This window comes from Stylophora pistillata, chromosome 14 (assembly GCF_964205215.1).
Source record: "Stylophora pistillata chromosome 14, jaStyPist1.2, whole genome shotgun sequence".
NCBI lineage: Eukaryota > Metazoa > Cnidaria > Anthozoa > Scleractinia > Pocilloporidae > Stylophora > Stylophora pistillata.
Window position 1 is genome coordinate 17562379 of NC_142532.1, and position 12500 is coordinate 17574878.

At 39.2% G+C, this 12500-nt stretch overlaps 2 protein-coding genes across 2 annotated transcripts in view; both read left to right on the plus strand.

Annotated features, from left to right (window-relative positions):
- LOC148716897 (uncharacterized) overlaps positions 1-12500 on the plus strand; it is a 55340-nt gene that overhangs the window by 29753 nt on the left and 13087 nt on the right. The gene's annotated exons all lie outside the window — the stretch shown is intronic.
- Positions 275-12500, plus strand: part of LOC148716898 (uncharacterized) — a 13538-nt gene continuing 1312 nt past the window's right edge. Inside the window, exons 1-3 of the mRNA XM_088744907.1 lie at positions 275-738; positions 2705-3468; positions 6731-7093. Of these exons, the coding sequence (XP_088601033.1) occupies positions 3234-3468; positions 6731-7093 (598 nt within the window). The 5' untranslated portion in view covers positions 275-738; positions 2705-3233. The remainder of the gene's footprint in view (positions 739-2704; positions 3469-6730; positions 7094-12500) is intronic.

Sequence of the window (12500 nt, forward strand, 5' to 3'; positions counted from 1 at the left end):
GGTATTTTCATCACCGATATCTGTTATGATGTCTCAAGGTGTCTCAGTGAAGCTCTCCTCACTGTTTGATGATGATAATAATAATAATAATAATAATAATAATAATAATAATAATGACAATCTTTATACAGGGGGCTCACAACACTGGAGAGTGGTATTCTGTGAGGCCCTGTAAAATAAAAATAAGTAAAATAAAGTTATAGAAATGGAATACAAATTACAAACATAAAACCTAAGTAATATACAGGGTGTGGGAACATGATAAAATCAGATCTCAACGCCAACTTAACGAAATACATGATTTTTCACTGTATGCTTAAAAATGAGAAAGGAGTGTTTGCTACCATAATTTATTGATCCGCCGCCCAATGCCTACGCATAGACGGTTTGCATTAACTCCTATGTGTCTCACGTATTCGTTATACTTTCGGTGTAAAACTCAGCTGGGTGTCTAATAAAAAAAATTTATATGACCCATCATGGGAAAGCCACCAATCGCACGATAGCGTGTCTGCCTTCATGTCGTGTTCTTGCTGGGTTCCATCCCGCGTTTGCTAATATTACAGTCATTTCGAGTTACTGCTAACCACCAAACACATTTACTTAGAAATCTTCGACTTCTCAGGAACAAGCAATCACACGAAAAAATTATTTTTAATCATATTTTAATCAGATCCTGTTTTGACGATTTGAAGGGACCACGTATTCGACAATTTTCTCCCATAATGTGAGGAAAAGGTAAGGCTCTCTGGTGATTTCAGCCTGCTTTCAGGAGTTCCTTTTTTTCAGGGGAAGCGCAATGGTGTAGCGGCAAAAGAATCGGCGGTCAGAAAAGAAGAAAAGTTGATTTCGGCTTTGGGTATTTCTTTTCCCCTCCCGTCATCATTTGTCGCCGACACATAACTTTTCCAAATTGATTTGCATGATTGGATCCCGAGTTCTAAAATAATTTACCCTCAAGGTGGTGTCTCGTCAAATAGTTTTTACTCCATGATTAATTTTACAGTTCTATGAAGATATATGTAAATTATGCGAATTTGATAACTGTCTTGTCGAAATAGTCAAATTCATTATTTTTACCTTATTCGAAAGTGTACAGACTGTACGCACGGCAGAATTCGACGTTATCATTTCCCGCTACTCCTGGAGGATGAATGACTAAAAATTTGCAATGCTGTTTCGTTAAGAATTTTAACCACTGTTCATTATCGAACGTTTTATCAAAGCCTATGATTCTTATCTGCGTCGTTAAACGATCAAGAGTTCAATCGAATTAAATCCTCCCTGGAGGTACATCCTGGAGAATTATTCCACATACTCCTTCAGGACTCTTGAACTTGGACCAGATCAATCCGTGGAGAAATGAAAAGTGTGGGCTTAAAAAGGCTGAAAATAAAAATAGGTTCGACTTCCTGACCTCCCTGTCAGTTTAAAAGCGAAATGCGACAGCTGATAAATTAAAATAACTCCGTAATGTATTGAATGCCATTCTCTTTTGAAAGCTGATGCCACTTCTCAACTTACTAATTTGTTTGTTTGCTTCTTGGTTTTTTTGTTTTTGTTTCTTTTTTTTTTTTTCATTTTTCAAATAAAAGGGGTGGACTTCGCATGAAACTCCTTCGTGAATTATTGATTACGCTATTACCCCACTTCAGAACTATCCAGCTTGTTACGACTTCCCAATATCAGTTTCCCGTCACACGAAAAGGAGTGATTCAGGATTTACTTTGCCTAGCAGATCCTAGCATGGCCAATTGAATTCGGTGTGCATGAGGAAGCTTCGTTCGGTAGCAATCATTCTCATATGTGCACGCTGGTTCAGTACAGGGCCTAACTTTGTTGAACCTCGCTAGAAAAGCGTGTTTTCAAAAACGAAAAGTTTTGACTCATAATAACGTTGAATGACGTTGGGCTGCTCTCGACAGACAGGCGGGCATCACCAGATGAATTGGCGCCAAACGATCTTTAATTTTAAAAAAGGAAGACGAAAAGAAATACGGAAAACGAAAAGTCAATCACAACAGTAACGTGAGCCGAATACAAAATAATGGAAAGAAAATTATAAAAAATTTAAAAAAAAAAAGCAAACTGAAGGAATTAAAACTCACGACAAATAATACAAGGAAACCGAAAAAACACCTGCAAAAAAAGCAGGAACAGAGATGTTCCAAAATCATATGCTTTCAAATAAAATCAACCATTTTTGATTCTGAATATATATGAAGAAAATTGAGGACGAATGAAAATGGAGAGACGTCGAAAATGTGTTTATCAGTTTCTCATTTCGTCGAAGAGCAAAAGTTTTCTTTTGAATAATGGTAAAAAAAGCATCTCAACCGCTTTTTTTTTTTAGGCAATTGTTGGTTTTAAAAATTTCCGGAGAGGCAGTCCTCTCGTTTCAGGAGAAACCTTGTTATTCCCCTGTCATTATCGAAACATGAACTTATGGCACTGTGGCTTTAATAAGCTCTTGAAGGCAGACGCCTTCACAAATACCATGCGTCAGACACTTGTACTCATTTCATAGCTCTGAAATCGTTATTTTCTCGATTGACAGCGAGTTTACTTCCCAGTGATTATTCACATCCCGAACTCCCCCATTTCCTCCGCTCCCCCCTCCCCCACCCCATCCTCAAAAGAAGTAGACTGATTTCCAGTTCCGCCTTAGATATTTAATGGTCTTATTTCTTCAATTTCTCTTCAGTTCTGTGTTTTTGTCGCCAATTCTCCAAGTCGTTGTACTGATCTCTTTAAGAGTGCAAACAAGCAGGTGAAAGTATTATTTTAATTTTCCGAATTCAGTTGACGTTGATAAATTTTGCGAGCGACGTTCTTGCTTTTCCCTAATTGGCTTTGGGATCACCATCTGCCTGATAACTTTTGCGAGTCACGTTCTTGCTTTCCTTAATTGGCTCTGGGATCACCATCTGTCTGATTAGTTTTAAATATATACCTTGGTTCCAGGCCGTAACAGAAGAAGATTTATAGAGCTTTTTAACAAACCTCCACTACTTTAGCTTGGTTACCTTCTACGGTGACCGTCGCGAACGTTTTCTTTCAGATTACAAAGAGGAAACCGTATTTCAGAGCTGTTGACTCGATTTCTTTACGCGATGCAAGTACCCGTCATCTAAAACTATTTTGATATTCGAGCAGGCCCAGAAAAGGGAACTTCATACTCTTTCCGTTATTTACGAGAAGTTTTGATAAGATCTAGACCTGTCAACCGATCTATGGTTGCGAAAAAACTTCTCTTGCTTTTCCTCTTTTGCGGAGCGGGATTTACCTCAGCTATTTTGGAAGAACGGGAACAGAGATCACAATGCCGTAAACAAACGGTACTTTGCCCTTGCAAGGACAGGCGAGGAATGACTGGCCATGTGCTTGTAGTAACATGTAGTGACCAAAACCATTCCAATAATCCGCTTTGCCAGGGAAAAGCTTTATTCTCAGAGGAGTGTGGAAAAGGTGAGCTTGTATATTAAAGTGCACCTAAACCCAAAATTTTTTTTCGCTTAACGAAATAAGCGTATTTTTGGGAGTATTTCTGCGCATAAATTTTTTTATTTGCTTAAATCTTCAATTTTCTGCGCCCAGTCAAAATACGGAAAATCGGCCGCCATCTTGGCTCACGACCGAGTTTAAAGAGGAATGGTTCTAGCGGGTAATGTGACGTCAAATCGAGAACACGAAAGTCCGCATCTCACACATTTTCGCTTGTTTCGGAAGGTTGTCGTCGATATTTTCCGAAATATGCCGACTAGGTGTGTTGTATAAGGAATTTATGAAGCGCGATAACCTCTTGCAAATTTCGCGCGTTGCTACATCCTCCTACAACACACTTAGACGGCATATTTTCGGACAATATCGACTACAACCTTCCCAAAATGCAGACTTTTGTGTTCTCGATTTGACGTCACATTACCTGATAGAACCATTCCTCTTTAAACTCGGTCGTGAGCCAAGATGGCGGCCAATTTTCTGTATTTTGACTGGGCACAGTTAAATTAAAGATTTGAGCAAATAAAAAAAAATTTGCACAGAAATACTCCAAAATATACGCTTATTTCGTTAAGCGAAAAAAGTAGTTTGGGTTTAGGTGCACTTTAAAATTAAGGTGCTACTTTAATGTCATTCGTAAAGCTTATTATAATGATTAAACGTGTGGAGATCTTAATCGTGTGAAATTTGTTAAGCTGTTGAGTAGACTCTATAGCCAGTTTGGCCGATTTGAAATTAGTTGCGCAATTCGAAAAGTATATAAAGTGATCAAGGAGGGGGACACTATTTCACACTTGCAACGTCAAATTATAGTTCCAAGATTAATAATTGATTTGATATTACTTCAAAACCTTCAAAGAAAAGTAGAGCTTGAGGAATTGCCAAAAATGATGGTATTAATGATGAAAAAGATAAGGCAAATTTCTTAAAACCTGAAATATGTTGTCCCAGATTCAAGGCCTTAATTTTGTAAGCCTTTACCTCCCAGAAGTGATGAACATGTATCTTCCTGTTAAGTTCATTTCTTCTGTCATGATGGGGTAGGATTGCAATGGATAAAAGAATTTCACTCAGAGCACCTGCATCGGCTAAATAAGACCGTATGGAACAAGATCCGGGAATGTTTTATTGCTCTCACTTAGGTAATACATGTATGAGGTGACATTCTGTAATACTTTCCCCCGCAATATCCATACATTACCCAGCAAACAGGTAATGAGAATATATATATGGTACAATACTTTTTTTTAACTTGGAGTTTACACCTAGCGTTACCAGCTACTTTATGGGTAATCATGGTCTTATCAGGTCGAAGTTTTTGTCCTGATCTAATATTAAATTCTGATAACTATTTTTCAAGGAAATCCGTAGCAGGTGGAGGGGGGAATAAACAGTTAGATCTTGGGATCAAAGAGTTCTTTGTATGGAAGTTTCATTTACATACAAGCAGAATTTTTTTAACCCCAAAATTATTGTTGTGATGAATTTGCAGGCATGAATTTGTAAACTGGATTTCTGACTTATCATATGGCTGCTTACCATACCCTCCGTTTGGATTGTTTTTGTGAATCAATAATATATTCAGTTCTTTACATTTAGTTCTTAATGACCGAGCGGGAGGTCTATATGGGAGAATCTTGACCGAGGTCGCCAGTACAGACCTCACTGCGTTCGGTCTGTATCAGCGACCGAGGTCAAGATTCTCCCATACAGACCGACCTAGGTCAGTTAATAAGATGTTGATTATATGGCTGTGTCTTATGTGCCAATTTTTTATATTCTTTGTACCTTTTTTTCTAGACCGGTCTAGATGCCAGTCTAGATGGGAAAATCTAGACCGCTTTCAATATTGATTTCAGCCAATCAAATTCGTGAATTCGGTAGTTCCCAGTCCTTGTGAGACATAGCCATATAATAAAGTGAAATATTAAACAATTTGATATTATAAATGAAAGTGGAGAAGCATTCATTATTCTTATTTACCTCTTGTACAAATTGTAAATGTAGGACTTAGTCCACTGAGTGACCCAATCTATTCCAATATATTAAAACATGCTCTGTTCCTTAAAATACAAAATCCAGTTTTCATAGCTTTAAATGAAAATTTTACGTTTTGTTTACCCTGTTCCATTAGGCCCTAAATCTTCCCCTTGGGTGGGTAATCAAGGAAAGTTTGGTTGCACATGTTCATAATGGTGTTAAAACTTTAACTCCCTAGAATCGACAAGTAATTCTCCCTACTGAGTGCTAGTATTTGTTGTGAATTAGGCAAAGGAATTTGGTGTGACATCAAGATAACAGTGTTATGTAGCAGATAAGCTTTTCTGTTGTCTTAATATGCTTGTAAGAGAACATACAGGAATCATATGGAATAATTATTTACTTTTCACTTCTGGGTGGTAGATGGTTCAAACCGTGACAAGGAAGACTTTCGGTTTTGGAAGTTAAACTAAATATTTTATGTTTTTATAAAAGTTAGCATGGTATTATCAATTGTAAATAAAGATTGGAATGTGCTAATCAGCTCTCTCTTGAAACTTTGATGTCTATTAACCAAGGTTGTTAGTCAAAGTTTAAGTTTTCAGGGAAAATTTGACCGAAGCTCAAGGGAAAGTAAAAGTATTTTGAGTAAATAGGGAGTTTGATGTAATCGAGTTTGAATTAGTGGGGTTCTACTTTACATTGTTCATATGACTAGTTTTTTAATTTTGTTGCAAGTGTCATCATAAAATGGTGTTAAACCAGTTAGTTCAAGGCCAGAGGGGCTTTGCAGCACTGGTGCAATAGTTGTATGTTGGTTAACACAGCTTGCTATTTGCATTTTGATCTAACTTTGTTGTGGTTTCAATTTGAATTTCCATGTTGGTCAAAATATTAGATAACTTGAGAGATTTTGGGGGCAAAATAGTAAAGGCAGGGGCAAACTTGTGTTACTGCAGGGGACAAAGGTGGTCGGGCAAACTTGCTATGAGGTGAAACCTACAGCTACGTCAGAAATAGTTTTCCAATTAATAAAAAGTAATTTAACAAACATGTTTCACTGAGGGCATTGTTTATAGATATTATTTCAAGTAGGGTGTGTTGTATGGAAAGAATAATTGCATACATGCCAACTCTTCTGGATTATCCAGTAGTCTCCTGGATACAGAATAAGTCTCCCGATCTTCTGTGTGGCTCACCATAGTAAGAGTATAGTAATGATTAATCATTTGGTTGCTGTCTAATTTAGTGAACTTTTCATCAAAGCGGCACAGACGTGACGCTGGAAATTGTATGAATGGAATCATACCAGGATCCCCCCACACCTCTGATAAAGACCCCCAAGCACAGATGATCAGTGGAAGTAGTATAACACGTGTTGTGGATGACAGCCCCACATTTAAATGCCAAGTCCATTCAAACTTTTCAGTAAATGTAACTTGGCTGTTTAATGACAAACCTGTGGAAGAAAAGTGGCCTTATTCATTTGCATCTTGCAAACGAAATTTAGAAGTCAAATACATTTCAAAAAGTGACGAAGGAAACTACACGTGTGTTGTGACAAACGAGAAGGGGAAACAGGCGTCAGCTCGTGTTAAGTTAAATGTGAATGGTAGGTAACCACCTGTAAAGGTTTGTACTGTAATCTTTGGAGCAAGCTTTTCCCCCTCAGAGCCCACGTATAACACATGTAGCTCAGCCAGGTCATCCCCTGTTATCCTTAAATTATAATACAGACTGAGCAGGCTATAGTGCTATATTCTAGTGCTATATAGAGTTACCTCTTTAATTAATGTGTGTCTGACAGGTTTAGGAAACTGTTGTCTTTAATCAAGTGAAATGATCTCAGGAGATTGATGCTTTTCTCTGCTCAAGAAAGCAAGGAACAATTGGAGATGATGATAATAGGGAGTGAAAAAAGCTAAAAGTTTTGATCTCTCAGTAAATAGGGTATTTATTGTGGCAAGGGTATGGCCAGCTATTGTATTTTAATCGTAAGACATTAAATGATGAGTTACAATGTCCTCGGTGCCATGTAAATGCAGTTGGATAATGGTGGAGAGCCTTGAATTTGTGAAAATACAGCCAGAGAAAACTGGAAAGTTATTTTTAGGGCCTTGAAAAAGGTTTGGACATTCAAACAAAATTTTGAAAGCTAATTGTGCACTTGATTTGAATCAATTATTTTTCCAAACTGCCTTAAGTAAGGAAGACCTTTAAGTGTCAATGTGTTTAGCCTAAGGAGACTAATTGGTGACACTATAATTAAAATACACTTATAAAAATTATATATTTGCACGAAAATGATTAAAAATTTAAAGTTTAGAGAGCTAAAATATTACTATTGACTACAAAGATTACAGCACTTGCTGTTATTAATTACAATCTCGTCTAGGTTCAGTTTTCTTATTTTGTTTATGAAAACACAAACTTGGCGAATCCCTTTGATTTTTAGTGAGTTTTGACCACAAAAATGGCCCGAGATATCTGACAGAGTGCTTGCAATAGCAAATAGTTTCAAAATGTGGTGATACAAAGTCACAGTGACTATTCCGTAGCGAATTTGAAGAGCCTTTGCTAACAAATAATTCAGAAACGCTGTCGGGTAAAAGACCATGTTTGACTTTGTACATAATTACTGTGATATCCTGAAGCCGTCTATTATATAAAGAGGGTATATCAGCACGCCCTAGGAGTTCTTCATATTTAGCAGAGTGGGATTTATAAATAACCCTTAGGGCTCGTTCTTGTAATCGTTCTAACTTCTTTTGTCAGATGATTTGCAAAAATGCCAGGTTAGATAGCAGTAAGTTAAATATGGCAGTATAAAAGATTTCTACAATAATAGCTTGGCCTTGCAGTGTATTAAGTTCCGAAGACGTGAGAGTACTCCAACTTTCTGGCTCGCCTTGGTACATAATTTGCTAATATGCTCAGCTAGTGAAGTTGAGATTTTCATCTATATGAACTCCTAGTAGTTTGATTGGTTCTGTGTTCGCATTAGCTAGATCGTTTATACTTAGCGTTTGTCGCTCTTATCTTTAGCGAGTTTTCGTGGATTGATGTTTAGAGACTGAAACTTGTCTGGATTGGCCAGTAGAAAATTGTTCGAACACCATGACAGTGCTTTCTGGCCCTGTGTTTTCATTCTGCATCGTACTATTTCATGTTCCCTTCCTTTGACGTACATTTGATGGTCATCAGCAGACATTGTTAAATTTACGTCTTTGACATGAACTGACATATCGTTCTGGTAGATGTTCCATAGTAAGGGACCGAAAAACGATCCTTGAGGGCATCCCCGTTCCATCTTTATCCAGTCGCTAGTAGCATCACACATTTTTACTTGGTTTAGTCTGTCCGCAAAAATGATCGCATAAGGTTAAGTGATCGTCTTCCAAATCCATAAGCCTCTAGTTTCTTTACCGTCAGAGAGTGGCTGAGAGAATCGAAGGCCTCACTCATATCTGTAGATAGTACTGATACCAGTTGCTTACCATCAACAGCCTGTTTCCAGTCCGCAATCAGCATAAGCAAGGTTGTTTCGCAACAATGTCTCTTTCTGTAAGCTGTCGTTCTATAGTACAAAATTTCATCATAATGGCTTGTCACCTGATTGCTGAACAGGAGTTCAGATATATTGTCGACAGCTATAGGGGAGGTGATAGGGCGATAATTTCTAGCATCCTGTCGATCTCCCTTTTTAAATGCAGGTGTCCACTCACCCCTTTGTCCATGCACTGGGCCAGATACCCTGCTCTATGCAGTTGTTATAGAGGATGGTTAACGATGCTGCTCGGTTCCTTTAGCCACATATTCTTAAGTAATTTTGGTGGTATTCCTGTGTCCCATCCGCTGGAGTTCTTTGGATTGATCTTTTCCAGTGCCTGTTCTACTTCAGCCACTGAAAAGAGCTTGAATTCAAAATTGGATCCTTTGTGGGCTTCTTCGTATAGTCTTAACACTGCTGTGGTCGCTGAGATCCTCTTCTGTGATGTTATTCACGTGGTCTCCACAAATACTCAGTGCGACATTAGTGAAATATTTGGCTAGTATCTCTGCCACTTCCGTTTGATCCCTAACGGCATTATCTCCCTACGTTTTAAGGTGTATTGTTGCCGATTCTTTTCTCTTATTGCTGATAAAAGGCTTGAACGTGTCATAGAAGTTCGATGGTCTTGATTTGTGTTCGTCCGCCTTAGTATACCAGTATGCTTTGATTGCTTTTCTACGCTCTCGTGTAGTTATATTTTGATATTTCCTTTTCAGTTCTAGATTCTCAGCGGTGCGGTCTTCAGCAAACTTTTTAGCGTACTTCCTTTTGTTTCTCGGAGCCCTTTTCCATTCCTGTGTCATGTAAGGGACATCTTTTTCCCTTACTCTTTTCCTTTTGATTGGCGCATGCCGATTAACAATATTTTCAAAAAGTCCTCTCCAATAATCATATTTGTCATCTACACAGGTGAAGATGTCACTGACGTACCAAGGTGCATTAATTAGGTCTTCGTTAAACAATTCGAAGCCAGTATTCTTAGTTTGCCTAAATTTTATGGTCTTAGGCTTATGCTTGCAAGCTTTATCAGTCAGTTCTCCATAAATCAAACAGTGGTCGCTTATTTCGGGATTATACACTCCGCATTTTGTAAACATCTATAGGGTGTTGGTGAGCAACACGTCCAAGAGCGTTTGGGAATACGTTGTAACTCTGGTAGGCTCAGTTAGTAGGCATGTCAGGTTGTATAATTGCTCCAGATCTCTCAGCATCTTCCCCTTACCTCGGTTAGGAGTAAGTCGGTCCATGTTCAAGTCAACTAGAATAACTATACACTGCTTTTGAAGACATGCCCATTGACAAATGTCATTCATTTCGTCCTCAACGTTTTGTTGATAGTTTGTTCCCCTGGGGTCATTATTCTTTCTGGATTGTTTAGGCGGTCTATAAAGCGCTAGGAACAGTATTTCTCCCTTACCAGAATTGCATTCTACCGCTATAGCTTTCAGCGTCTTGTAGGCTTCTGGCAGTTTCAGTTTTTTAGAGAGTATGGCTGTAGAAAAGTAGGCGATGAACCTGCCTCCTCCTTTGGCTCTGTCTTTGCGATAAAGCCGGTATCCTTGTAGACTGAACTGGTCGTCCGGATACGAGCGATCAATTTTAGTTTCCGATACAATAAATATATGCGCTTTCAGTTTATCGTTCAGTAATTTTAGTTCTTTGAACTTGTTTTGTATGCTATTAATATTCAGATGTGCAACAAAAGCGCCGCTTGGATTGTTTTTCCTTTCTTCCAGAATCGAGCTCACCTGGGAATTCGGAAGGTTTTTACGCACCGAATGCAAATATGGCGTCCAATTTGAATTGCCATTGTTCTGGACTGACGAGCCTCTCACACATGTAATAATCCTTTTGTATTTCCACGTGAAGACGAGGTTAGTGAGTCCAGAACAATGGCAATTCAAATTGGACGCCATATTTGCATTCGGTGTATTAACATAGTCATGCATGTTCAGAGTAGCTCGCTTCCATCGTGATGTTAGTTGCAGTTGTTAGCATCTGTTTGAAACGGGTAATCCGTTCGCGAAGGGAAGACTCTACGATAAGCAAGTCCAATCAATATAAGGATAATCCAAGTAGTACTTGAAGGCAGCCTTGGTTAAACCTAGGCATTTGGCATGCACCCATGAATTACAATCGGCACACAGCGGGGAATCTTGATTCGATCGAACGTTCTTGCTGCACTGCTTGTAGGGATATTTCGGTTGTTTCGGTTGTTTCATGCTGTTGCTCGGTCCAGGGTTTGTTTGAACGTCTCCCGCGTTAATTATGCGTTGAAGTTGAAAAGTATTATTCCCGTTCGCAGTGTATTGAACCCTCGAATTTAAAGATGCTTTTCCGCGGCCACAGCTTGACGCTGCCTGATGTTTTTCAAAGTTTCGGCTACTTGTCTCGCCTCCCATCTCACAACAGAACAAGACCCATAAAATAAAAATGTATCTTCTTCGTAGCAGACGTTCAACAGACCGGTGACGAGCATAGCAGTAGGATGTGAAGGTGTAGTCTGATCGTCCGGGTGAGTGTAGTCCTGAGAAGGACTGTTGTCGGTGGTAGTGACTGACGTTTCGACAACCTGTGCGGAAGTCATCATCGGAGTCAAGTGAATGATTGTTGTCAGTAGAATGTTCTTATTCCAGTTCGTGTGAGATTATCGATTGGTTTTGCCGTGATGTTATTGGCTGTAAGACTCAAGTGACGTAAGTCAGTCGTGATTGGTCTGTTTCGATCTGTCGGTAAAGTTAAGTCGTTCTTTTTCGGTCGTTTGTGATGTTTATGTCGTGAATGAGTCGTTTGTATGGAGCGGGTAGTTTTTGACATCTGTTTAGGGGAGTCTGTTCTAAGTTAGTAAACCAGCTTTCCAGAGTCAGTCGTTGAAAATAGTCAGTGCTGTAGGTTAGGCATTGCGCAGAGTCCTAGTCAATGTTGTGGTTGGTAAGTCGATGGTGTTTAGCAATGTGATTGCTGACATCACCTTTCCTCGTCGCCCGTCTGTGTTCAGTCAGTCTTGTTGTGAGGTTTCTGCCAGTCTCACCGATGTAGGAGGCTTGGCAGTCGGAACAATTGATCTTATAAATCGTTCCCTGTCTGTTCCTCGGTTCGTCTTTGTCTTTAACGTTGGTTAGTAACTGACGTAGTGTGGTGATGGGTTTCTGGGCGACGCGGATATTGAAGGATAGTAAGATGCGCGAGATTTTTTCAGACATGCCTTTTATGAACGGTATGGTTGCTGTAGTCGTAGGGGTTGCGGTGTCGTTTGTTTCGGTAGTGGTAGTGGGTCGGTGAGTGTTTCGTCCGATGAAGTCATTGTTGTACGACGACGTCAGTCACTACCACCGACAACAGTCCTTCTCAGGACTACACTCACCCGGACGATCAGACTACACCTTCACATGTTACCCCCGGGTTCAAACCATTTACTGCATAGAAGTAATAATCAGTCGCAGCATCATTGATTCGCCATGATCCG